We start from the raw sequence: 11,531 nt of genomic DNA on the forward strand, positions 1-11,531 counted from the left end.
ACTGCTTCTTCTACATTCACTTACGGATTTACTGGGTTCTGCCTTTGAGGCCAAAACCCCTACCGCACATACAAAGCTTCACATTCATCATTCGGGCCTGCGCGGTTGCCAGGCCTCGTGTGAGCCCTGGCTGGCTGGCCACTCTGGGGGTGTCCCGGGCGATGATCAATCTCCGCACCGCCTTTGGAGGCGCTGACCTTCCTTTTGAACCCGCCCACCCGTTACCTTTTCACAACCCCCTTTTTTGGGGTTCTTTAACCAAGCTATCATGGCAATTGAGCTAATCCACCCTATGGTTGTTCCAGAACCCTGAGCAAACACTTGTCTAGCGACTCGGTGACCTTGCCGCCCTATCTCCCTCCCACCCACGGCCACTGCCGACAGCAGCCGTCGCCCCGAATACACCTCGAAACACCCCCTCCCTTTCACCTTCATACCACACTCGTGTCACCTTGAATCTTGTTATAGTTACAGATGGAGGTGGCCGAGAGCAGAGAACAGGCCTCCGTTGGGCCGACAACTGGGACAGAGTCCAACATGACCAATGGCGAGCGAAATCCCTTTCTGGATGATCCTCTCATGGATGATGGGCGCTCGAGTAGCTTGAGTGAGATCGAAGATGTCTCGGATAACGAACTTTCCGACTTTGAGGACTCCCCAAAGCCGGAAAGGCAATTGGAAAATGACTCGGAGGCGGAAACCGAGCGCCTCGAGGACTCTCCTCACACTTCTCGAAAGCGAGACATTGTGCTCAGTGCTGGTAGCGTCGGACCTAGTCCGAGCAAGCTTCATCAGTCCACAACCTTGGCGGACGTCGACGATGAAGAGCCCGTGGCGGACTATTCCCCAAGTAAACTGCGGAGACCTTCTCAGAACAATGGATTGGCCGATGAAGGCCTGGAACTTGATGATATCGAGCTTCCCGATAGCATTGGCAAGAAGCGGAAGCGCATTGAGGCCGGCGACGAGACCGGAACCGAAATGGGTGACGATGAGCCGCTAAAGAAGCGCCGAAACTCCATCAAGAGCGATCTGAGTGATCCGATTGATGAAGATGATGAACCTCTTTCGCCGGAACCTCTCGACGAGCCGTTGGAAGACCCCACCGCTATCAACGAAGACGATACCCCCGCTGACGACCTCCCCGATGCCGACCTTCCTACTATATCGTCCAAAGTCAAACAGGGCAAAAAGGGCGGTCGGAGAGGGAGAAAAGTTGCGGATGGGGATGAAGAAACCGAGGGTGGTACCGAAGCTACGGCCGACGACGCTCCCGACGACAATCTCGGAGAAGAAGAGGAGCCTGTGGAACGAGGCGATGAACCCGCCGATCCCGAAACAGCTGCCAGAGTGGAAGAAGAGTGTAAGTAGTACCTGTACAGTATACTTGCAGCTACCCTGCTAACCATCACTATCTATAGCCGCGAAGAAAATGTCGGCTATGGAGTCACTGGCGACATTGGAAAAGGAATTCGCAACTTTGCGCGACAAGTAAGTTCCAAACTCACAAAATATTGCATTTCAATACTGACTAAATCACAGGATCTACGATGAACGAATCTCAAAGCTCAATCGCGAGCTTGAAATGCTAACCGGGCCGAAACCGACACATCCTGAGTACTTGCGTCAGATCGAATGTGTGCAACGCCACAGGGATGCCAAAGTCAAATACGAGCATGCATTGTATCGCTACCGCATGAAGTCTCTGTTGAATAAGAGCCTCGCGGAACGAGCCCAGGCACACAGCACCTACTTCCAGCGCGTACGAGACGTGCGTGAATGTCATTCCAGTTCCATCAGCAAGCAGTTCTACGCTATCCAGCATGACCGTTTCAAGACCGATGAGCTGAGCCCACACCACATCATTCCATTCCCTACCCGCCGCTCTCAGCAAATCGCGCACCAGACAGCCTACAACCACGAAGTCTCAGTCATGGCTGGAGTTGCCAAATACGTGGGCTTCCCAGCCGCGCCGACACTGTTAGGAGCACGACCGTCCGAACTTGAGGATGACCTTGAGAAGATGGGGGTTAGTCAAACCGAACCATCCACTGGCAGCAGTATTAACAAACAGTTGTTAGATCACCGTTGAAACTCGGGCCTTGGCTCCGCGAAATTCGTCGGCAGCAGCGCCTCGGGGTGCCATGTCATCGATGTCATCAAACGTTTTCCGCACTGCTGCCGAAGAAGCTTTCCTGGAGCAAACGCCCTGGGCGAACCCGCAGCACCCTATCCATCAACAGCAGCCACAACAGAATCAATACTCACAACAACATCAACCGCAAGGGCGGGTTTATGATTCAACGCAGTCATCTTCGTTCGCAACACCTGCTGCCCAAAAGCGAGTGGTAGATGTCAATGCACCAAACGGCTCTGCGTCTACTATCCCCGAGAACGTGTCTGCAGCCAACTCATCAGCGAACAACACTCCCTATGGCATTGAACAGGGGGCGCGGCAAGGACAAGGCCCCTTTCGCAACCCGGATTATGACATAGGACAAAAATCCGGCTTCCGATCTCAAAGTTCCTCCCCGCTAGATTTACGGAAAACGCAGCCTTACCCAACCACCCTCGATCGCCGTTCTCCACCACCAGAGTCCTCTCGCCCCATCTTCTCTCCACCACCCGCTCGACAGGGCGTGTTCCAACCCTCTGCACCCCCGAAATCAGATGCCTCACCTCCTCACCCATCCAAACCAGTTGATGCGATGCACTACCGGCCCCACCAGCCCGAGATATCAACAGGGTCAGGACCAAACAACCTTCCTCCACGATAAGAAATCGCTGTCCCTGATTGACCTGATTTCCACGGTCTTGCATCTCTTTCAATCCCTAATGAAGATTCCCCTTTACGCTATTCTGTTGCCAAGAACAAATGTATTCTGAGCGTTCCGCTAGGAGAAACATGTGTATGTCTCTGAAACTTGTACGGGATCTGTGTCATCCTGTCCTTACATATGGGGAAAATATGTGGGTTTCGAAACTTACTTCAATCCCAATCCGACGTCTGCATGAAAAGGAAATGGTTCTTTTTTTGTTTTATCATATGAGGTGGTGTACGGGGTATGGAAGTTTTCTTTGTGCTTTTTTACTCTAGGAAGATCTGCATCGGAGTTGATTTTGATTTTCCTGGAAGAAATGGACCCCTCTTCTCCCTTTGGGTTTTCTTTCTTTGACCTGGTATTTTTTTTGGTGTACATACCACTCATATATGTGCCTCTGTGTTGGTCATTGGCAGGAGTTCTTTGTAAGAGATCATGTTTGTGTGCTTCTCTTTTATGCAGAATACCATGCTCTTCTGAAGCTATCGATACCTTAGAATTAGATCTTATTTCGACCATTTAAGTTTCTCCGCCAGATCGTAGATCGTACTACAGTTCGTACAAACTTTTGGCAATGTATTCCGTTAGATGCAGCAAAACAAATTTAGACAGCGTATATTCGGCGCCAGGTTTAATTCTAAATACGACCGCGCTCAATAAATAGGATACGAAAGATGACTAGTGCAGCAGGTCATCCTACTGCAAGATAAGAATAGAAAGAACATCCAGTGGGATAGATCTCCTTCACATGCATTGCTTACTGCGCAGTGCTGGCCTGTGCTTCCTGCGGGGGAGCAGGCGTCGACTCCGCAGTACCATTGGCTTCCGCAGGCTGCTTCTGCGGACGCCATTTGGCCAGGACTTTGCCTGCTGCAGGGCGGGATTCCTCGTCTGGTGATTGGTCGTTAGTAAGGGCCGTGAAGGAATAAGTAAGGGAACAACATACAAGTCTGGTAAACATCCTCCAGTGTGTTCAAGCACATCTCACGTGCCGGAGGCCGGAACATTGTCAGGTACCTAGGAGTCACGTTAGTATGAATTGAGACACCAGCAGGATTGAAAACACGTACATTAAAGCTTGCACACAGAGATTGACACGTTCTGGATCCTTGGCCAAACCAGCCACCATTTGCAGGATGGCGAGGGTGACCTCAGGGATCTCGCTGAGGAACCGCACCAGAACCTTGATATCACGGCCGTCAAGGTAGGTCGTGAAGCCATGGAAGAGTTTAACGACCCATTCATCATAATGAAGAGGAACAACAGGCTCCTGATCATCTTCCTCGTCACTTTGATCACGTTGAGTAGCAGCAGCCTTCATCTGAACACGATCATTGTACCACTCCTCGCTAAGCCAGGTGATAGCGATATTGAGTCGGCCGCGGAAATCTTCAAGAATATAGCGATACAGAGTCTGACGAATCGAGTCGGAGATTGTAGGCCGGCGAGAATCCACTTTACCACCACCCTCCAGGCCAGCTGGGGCTCTTGTGGCAAGGCGGGAGAGAAGCACAGCCCACGCATCCCGGTCAAATGTGCTTCCAGCCAGTCGTGCAAAGCCAAGTTGTTGTTGGGTCTTGCCTTTGGCTAGTGATGGGTCGGTTTCGGCGGCATTAATCATACTGAATACGCGGGCGACTGCGCTACGGCCGACTTCTGCAGCTTCTTCTTCGCTCAGTGGAGACGGCTGTGGCAGGACGAATGGGCCTAGTGACACGAGATCCGGTTGAAGGTCCGCTACTTCGGCTGCAATGGCACTGGCCTGCTCCGAGGTATTATCCGCCACGTCCATTGGGTCATATTCAGGCTCGTAATCATCATCTTCATCTGCGGCGGCCGCATGTTGCTGCTGGCGCTTGAGGGTTTGCTCCCTAGTTATGGTTTGGTATCGGGTTCGAACGGCCTGGAGATATGTTAGCTGCCGGTGAATAGACCGAAAATGGATGATTTCTTACATCGACAGCCTGCGTAAGCAATGTCGGGTTTACTTGGGCAAGAAGAGGCACGGCAATTTTCACGACGAGGTCGGGAGGAAGCTGTTTCACATCGAACGAGGAAAGCCCGATGTCTTGGGTCAATGTGAAAAGCTTGTCAATGCTCGCAGGACCCGGAGCCATCGGAGGAATCTTAAGCAACGGAGGAGTCTCTGCATCGAGACGAGCCCGCTTGGCGCTATCCAGTCCGTCTGTCGGCTCACTGGGCAATCCTCGTTTACGGGAAACGTCATCTACCACTTCCAGTCGCGACTGCATCAGTCGCTCAATGTACATCTGCATTCTACCGAAGAGAGGGTGGTTTTGGTTCCTGGGGTCCCATTAGCCTTGATCCTTGCGGGCTGATTTGGGAACGTGGCTGGCCATACTTCTTCATAATATTGATCAACAAGGCTCGAGCAGTGCGCTCCATCGATTTGACGCTGACTCGCGTAGCAGGCGTGATTGGAGGGGAGACATGTTTTGCGGGAAAGAAATCAACGACAGCGTTAATGATTTTGTTTGCAATAGACTGCCGCGTGCGGATGAGAGGCGCAAGACAGTTGAGCGTTGCATTGACCAGCAACGGATCACTATCATGAAGTTAGAAGAGAAGTACAGATATGGTGCTGTCTTTCGTACCTGGTTTCTTCCTGGAACACGTCCAGTAAGCGATCGAGCAGGCCTGATGCTTCAGCCTCCAAGTATGGGATGGCAAGAACGGAGTGCGTTCGCGGTACAATAGCCAGCGAAGTCTCATTTTGTTCCGGACGCTAGGATAAATCAGCAACGGTCCTAGGGTACGAGTTTAGTGAACATACCCTCGGGTCCGAAATCAGACCTGGCGTTTGAACTTGGACCACGCGCTGTAAAAACTTGACACAGCAGATCTTGACAGGGCACGGGAATGAATCCATTCGGCGAAGGATGTCCTGCTTGATCGCATTCATTGTCTCCCAAGACTTCTTGTCCTCCGGATGGTTCACACTGTATCAAAGAGTGTCAGCATCCATCACCAAACCCATAGAACTCAATCCCAGAAGAAAACCACCGTAGAAAACATACATATGGCGAAAGACCAATGGATACAAGCTAGCCGCAGTCTGTACCAAGCTCCCCAGGACAGCCGTATCAGACTCGGGCAGCACCAGGATTTCTTGAATTGTCTGCAGAATGTTCGGCGCGAGCTGCTCCTTCTGCGCTGTAGCCAACACAGGGCTGGAGAAGGTCTCGGCCATAAATTCCATGCCCCATCTTCGCAGTTCCAGCCTTGAGTTGGCACCTACGATCGGGAGGATACCGTTTACAATCTGCGGGTAGAGAGCGGCGTCGCCGAGGACGAGATTGCGAGCCGAGTTTAGCTGGGTGAGCTGGTTGGCGACATCGGCCGTTTGAGCCATCGCGGCAGCGAGGGAGGAGGAAGGTGCGCGACAGGAGGTTCGAGAAGAGTAAGCTGGGTTGGCAGGTTCAATGGGTTGGGTGTCAAGGTGTCCGATCTAATCAGAGCGGAGCGCGGATAGAGCTGCGGCCCAGGCGAAAAGGACGCGCATACACTTGCGGAGCTGGAGATGATGGCGAGAACGCGTGACGGAGGGCGGATCGGATGTGTAGAAGGAATTTGGTGGTGCCGGGATGTGAAGGGTGGGTTACGGAGGAAGCAAAGACGAGGTCCGCAGGGGCCGAGAAAAGTTGGGGAACGTTGGCGATGACAGAGACCGGTTGTCGACCACAACGTCAAATATGACGCCTAAGAACTGAAAGTCGAAAGGATGGAGAAAACAGCAATGCGCGCCTGGATGCTACGGGTGTTTCTATCTGGCCCGAAGACCGAACGCCGATCAAATGGCAACAGGCGATCTATGGCTGCGCAGAACGTTACGCGAACGTCCAAAGACCAATTATGCCAGAGGGCGATATACGAAGGCGAGTTCCTTTGTAGCTCCGATTGCTATCCTTAAGACTTGAAATACTTGAATAATCCCTACCAAATGTATGTTTTAGCTAGTCCTGAGTTGGTGCAGATACAAATGCGAGTCAGCGCCAAGACTTCACCTTCCCGCGCATACAATTCGACGTTGACTTTCTTCCCTTCCTTGACCACTCCTCTCTCGCCATGGCCAGCGGAATGTACGTTGACCTTTCTGTCTGCAAACTGACAATTCTAACGTCTTCACTAGCTTCAACTCTACATACTACGGCAAGGATTACCGCGCCGGCGCCGCCCTCCTGCGTGCTCGCCGGCCGTTCCTGGTCAAGAACGCTCTCACCGGCTTCGGTCTATTTGCCTTCTCGATCGGTGTCTGTATGTTACTCCCATTGAACTTCCAGGTCTACCCTCTGTTCTTCTCTCGGCGTGGACAATCATGCCATAGAGTCAATTGCAGACTGGTGGTGCCACAAGGAACACCCCAACCCACCGTACTCTCCGAGTCTACAGGATCAGTCTGCTGACCACTATTCCTCTCTTCATAGATGTCTACACCATCCGCGCCGTCGGTCAAGAAGAATTCTCCGACGTGAAAGTGCCCGACGCCCCCGCGCAGAAGAATTAGAGCCAACGGGCCCGAAACCAACACCCAGTCCCAGTCCGGAATGGCTTTGACTGGCTCTGCGTGTACCATATAAGTCGCATCATTTTCAAGAGGGACACAGCCGACATGGCCTCCCCTCGGCTGGAAACCAGCAACGGAGCAAATTGGGGTTATGGAGTCTTCTGGGCAGAGCGCAACTTGTGATCTGCGGCAGCGATTTTATCTTGTTTGGCATCTACGTCTACCTTGTACTGTACAGAGTGGATTGGCGGGGATTTTTCTTGTGCATAGGCCCCGATTGCGAATGCCAATCTCTTCTCCTTTCTTACCGTGCTACGTAGTGCATACTAGGGACTTGTTTAAGACGGATATCTTTTCAAAGGCGTTCATTGTATACTGTTCTAAGCGAGCTAGAGAGTATATCGATCAATGAACACACGCGGGACAGGACATGCCTGCTATGCCGGAAAAAATCACAATCACAAGAATCAATGGAAGAAACAAAACGTAAAAGACGAGTCTACTCGGTTCGCAGAACGCGAGGGCCCTTCTTCTTGGTGGCGCGCTTGCGCTTGAGGCCCTTGTCAAAGGCGACGGCGTTGTTGTGGTCGCGGCCCAGGTTGTCCAGATCCTTCACCTTGTAGATGCGGATGATCCAGTTCTCGCTGGTGAACGCTTCCTCGAGGGTGTTGAGCTGCGGGCTCTCGGCCGGCAGTTTCACGCCACGAACGCGGTCGACGGCTTGGCCGGCCGGGAAGAGGGAGTTGTAGTTGTAGTAAGACATTTTGTACCTGGTCGAGTTAGTGATAAGATACCAGGAATCAAGAGAGGGAAAGAACTCACATCAAGCTGTTTTTCATGGTGGGAGTAGCCTCTTCGTCAACGCGGTACTCGCCACGGGAAGTGAAGTAATCACGCTCGTTCACCTCATCCGGCCAGATACCCTCGGCGATACGGACCATCCACAGGAACTTGTTTAGGTCGTCGCCCGAGTAGCCGAGCAGACCGCCGAACACAACCAGGACGTAGTCCACATCGTGTTGCCGCAGGATAGGATAGCTGACCTCCTCGCGGGAGCTCATGGCCTTACCAACGGTGGCGATGTGGGTGTTGTTCCAGGTGTTGTTGTCCACCAGGGTAGGACGGTCCGCCATCCCACCAATCTGGTAGCCGTAGTCCCACCAGGACATGATCTTGGCATTGTCGGGGGTGTTCTGGCGGAGCCAGTAGTAGGCCTCACGGTAGTCGTCGATGATGAACTGGCTTCCATCGGGCATCTTGCTCGCCAGGACAACCGAAGGAGAGGAGTAGGCGTTCGAGGTGACCCAGGTGCAGTGTGCAACGAACAGAAGAAGGTAAAGGGACATTGAGCAGGTCACGACAGTCTTAGAGAAGTACGAGTAGATGCCGACAACAGCGTTGCGAGACGAGCGGAAAGACTTGGAATCATCAGAGCTAGCCTTGGCCACAGCCTCGGGGTCGGGCTTCGACAAAACCAAGAAGTTATCGAGAATAGCCGACAGAGCCAGGGCGGCCGCGACACAGACAATAGGAGTGAGCGTGAGCATCAGACGGACCATGACACCGGCGAAATAGCTGGACAGAACGGCGTAGATGATCACAAAGACATGCTCATCCTTCAGCTTCTGGAAGCAAATGAAAACACCGGCGGGGAAGAGCCAGATAAGGAAGTTCAGGTCGAAGAAGAAGGCCGGCCAGGCCGTAGGCTGGTGCTCGGACACCGATGCGATAATCGGGATATGGATCTTGGCGTAGCCAGTGTCCCACAGGGAGTAGAAACGACCACTCCACGGGGCAATGACACCCGAGACAGACAGCAGGATCAGACCGGCAAATCCAAGGCCGAAGACAAGGAAGACCATGGAAGTTAGCAGCTTCTGGAACTGCTTTCCGGGCAGGTAGCCGCGAACAAACTCTGCAAATGCCACGAGCTGGATGAGTCCAAAGATACCCAACGCGGACATGTGGTCACTGTTGCGAATGGGCAGGAATCCCACGAAGGGGATCTGCATACTTCCCAGGGTACCAAGAGCATACCACGTGGTATAGCTGATGTAAAGACGGGTGCTGTAGCGGCCCATGCAGATAAGAACGAACACGTGGAGAGGGATGAGGTTAGTAATGAAGACATATCCACCCCAAGCAGAGACCATGTATCCGTAGAACAGAGCAGTCAGCGCTCCCCACATGATCGAGCCATTCTTCACGGCCTTGATCCACAGGAAGAAGGTGAAGACCAGCAGGAAGATGGCAATGGCCTCGTTATCGTAGCTACCAGCCACAGATCGCGAGATGTAACCGGGCGTAATACCCATGAACGCGGCAGCCAAAAGACCGGCGGATGGCGACGAGGACATCTCGCAGGTCAAAAAATACATAGCCAGGGCTGTTAGGCCCGAAAAGCCGGGGGCGAGAAGGACGCAGATATTTCGAATATCGACGGGGATGGTGAGGAAGCGTAGGATGTGGTAGATAATGCCGCTGGTCACCATGAGACCGGGGTACAATGTGCCACCAGTGACACGACCCAGGGGGTGCCAGGTTCCTGAAAAGACAAGCAATTCCTATTAGGTCCTGTGATACCACGGGGACACGCAAGCCTTTGTGAGGGGGTGAACATACGGTCATCGAACCAATCCCAGAAACTGTAGAAGCCATTTTGGACAAGGTATTTTGTTGCTCGGAAGTTGAACCAGGGGTCAACTGCAATTCGAATTGGTCAATATCTGGAAGTTGTGCATTGTGGCCGCTGCCACGTTGTATACTGCGTGAACGACAAGGGGAGGATCATACATTCGTGGATAATACTTTCGAATCCTGAAATTGACAGTTAGTACAAGCAATTGGAAAGGCATTGGCTCAGAACTCACGAATCACACTGAACAGACGACTGGACACGGCGGCGGCAGCAATCGTTAACAGGATAATGATCCGCAGTAGACCGCGCGTGTTCCGGCCGGAGCTGCCTTTCAGCAGAACATCAAGAGAAGACTCGGCCATAATGGCCAGGAGGAGCAAAGTCCAGAATCAGAAATCAAAAATGACACATGAAACAAGAAACGAAGGGGGAGCTGCCAATGGACGTGGGCCGAAGGGAGTTGGGTGAAGAGAGAGAGCTGCGCAAGGTGGTCACTTCTGAAGGTCTTGGCATCGGGGAAAGGTGCCACCTCCGACTGCTCCCCGCATCAATGATCCTCGTCTACTCTCGCCTACAACTTTTTACTGCTGCTGATCACGGAAACTGCTTAAGCTATCAGTAAAGCAGATCTGATCAGGCCAACCTTCCCGTAATGGAGCTGCCGCCGCTCTCCACCGCGCAGCTCGAGCAGCTGGCTGCGTCGAACCTGCCTCCTTCACAGCTCTTCGAGATCCTCTCGCGGTACGAATCAGATGCCTGTCTCATGGTAGCGGATAGCGGTCACCCAGATGCTAGCGGTGGTGATCCTCAGCTACTGAGCCTATTCTATTCCAGCTTCTTTTTCGCCCACCTTCTCACCAACCAAGTGTAAGTACTCCCGCATCATGCTCTGGCGCACATTTGCTAAATTCAAGCTTGACGACCTAAAGACCAGAAGCCCGCGCGTTGACCCAGCGAATGCCAGAGACCCTACGGCATCAAGACCCCTCTCTGCAGAATTGCCTTACGTTGCTGCGAGCGGTATGGCAGACTCAGCATGCTCAAGTTTACGAAACCCTAAGGAATTTGCCATGGCCAGAGCCACTATACCCTTTAGTTCGAAGATACGAAAGTATGAATTCTGGGCCCTGCTAAGAAGTGCTTTGATTGCTAACATTTCTTAGGCTTCTTCCAAGACCGAACCTTGATCGCTGTCAGCACTTCCTACGAGGCGATACGGCCTGCTGTGGCGGCGGCCTACTTGGGTCTTGATTCGCAGGCCGCAGAAAAAGGCGACCAGAGCATTATACAGAAATTTACCGACTGCGGGTGGACGTGGAGCCCGGAGAGTCAACTACTTCACCCTGTCCCGATTACCGTTCCGTCCACCGAGGAACAACCCTCCACTGGTATCCGTGATGCGATGGCAATGCTCGGAAGCCGTGCAAGCTAGAGGCGCATTGGATTGAGAATGAAACAGGTTGCTGGAGTTCCGAGGAGAATTTGATACAACCCGCCATAACGTGACGCGTCTACACAACCCGTCGACATAGCAAGTCAAGGACGG

At 52.7% G+C, this 11,531-nt stretch overlaps 5 protein-coding genes across 5 annotated transcripts; 3 read left to right on the forward strand and 2 right to left on the reverse strand.

Moving 5' to 3' along the window:
* Positions 1-474: 474 nt before the first annotated feature.
* N7498_005012 (uncharacterized protein) lies at positions 475-2,777 on the forward strand (the record flags this gene model as incomplete). The annotated part of the gene is made up of 4 exons (XM_058452074.1): positions 475-1,363; positions 1,422-1,491; positions 1,543-2,029; positions 2,082-2,777. The coding sequence occupies 4 exons, from the start codon at positions 475-477 to the stop codon at positions 2,775-2,777; spliced, it is 2,142 nt and encodes a 713-aa protein (XP_058308612.1).
* An 802-nt stretch (positions 2,778-3,579) lies between these two features.
* N7498_005013 (RNA-processing protein PTA1) lies at positions 3,580-6,195 on the reverse strand (the record flags this gene model as incomplete). Its single annotated transcript, XM_058452075.1, has 8 exons — positions 3,580-3,713; positions 3,769-3,839; positions 3,893-4,725; positions 4,778-5,126; positions 5,185-5,388; positions 5,438-5,568; positions 5,617-5,782; positions 5,861-6,195. 8 exons carry the CDS (start codon positions 6,193-6,195, stop codon positions 3,580-3,582), a joined length of 2,223 nt encoding a protein of 740 aa, XP_058308613.1.
* A 703-nt stretch (positions 6,196-6,898) lies between these two features.
* Positions 6,899-7,734, forward strand: N7498_005014 (uncharacterized protein). Its single transcript, XM_058452076.1, has 3 exons — positions 6,899-6,922; positions 6,973-7,097; positions 7,268-7,734. Exons 1-3 carry the CDS (start codon positions 6,909-6,911, stop codon positions 7,345-7,347), a joined length of 219 nt encoding a protein of 72 aa, XP_058308614.1. The 5' UTR covers positions 6,899-6,908; the 3' UTR covers positions 7,348-7,734.
* Positions 7,735-7,780: 46 nt separating this feature from the next.
* On the reverse strand, positions 7,781-10,435 carry N7498_005015 (dolichyl-diphosphooligosaccharide--protein glycosyltransferase subunit STT3). The gene is made up of 5 exons (XM_058452077.1): positions 10,218-10,435; positions 10,141-10,164; positions 9,970-10,050; positions 8,170-9,892; positions 7,781-8,117 (listed from the first exon to the last, which is right to left on the reverse strand). The coding sequence occupies exons 1-5, from the start codon at positions 10,345-10,347 to the stop codon at positions 7,847-7,849; spliced, it is 2,229 nt and encodes a 742-aa protein (XP_058308615.1). The 5' UTR covers positions 10,348-10,435; the 3' UTR covers positions 7,781-7,846.
* Positions 10,436-10,637: 202 nt separating this feature from the next.
* On the forward strand, positions 10,638-11,417 carry N7498_005016 (CSN8/PSMD8/EIF3K family protein; the record flags this gene model as incomplete). Its single annotated transcript, XM_058452078.1, has 3 exons — positions 10,638-10,852; positions 10,915-11,096; positions 11,149-11,417. The coding sequence occupies 3 exons, from the start codon at positions 10,638-10,640 to the stop codon at positions 11,415-11,417; spliced, it is 666 nt and encodes a 221-aa protein (XP_058308616.1).
* Between the last annotated feature and the right edge of the window lie 114 nt (positions 11,418-11,531).

This window comes from Penicillium cinerascens, assembly GCF_028974065.1.
Source record: "Penicillium cinerascens strain IBT 15544 chromosome Unknown contig_5_segment0_segment0, whole genome shotgun sequence".
Classification (NCBI taxonomy): Eukaryota; Fungi; Ascomycota; class Eurotiomycetes; order Eurotiales; family Aspergillaceae; genus Penicillium; species Penicillium cinerascens.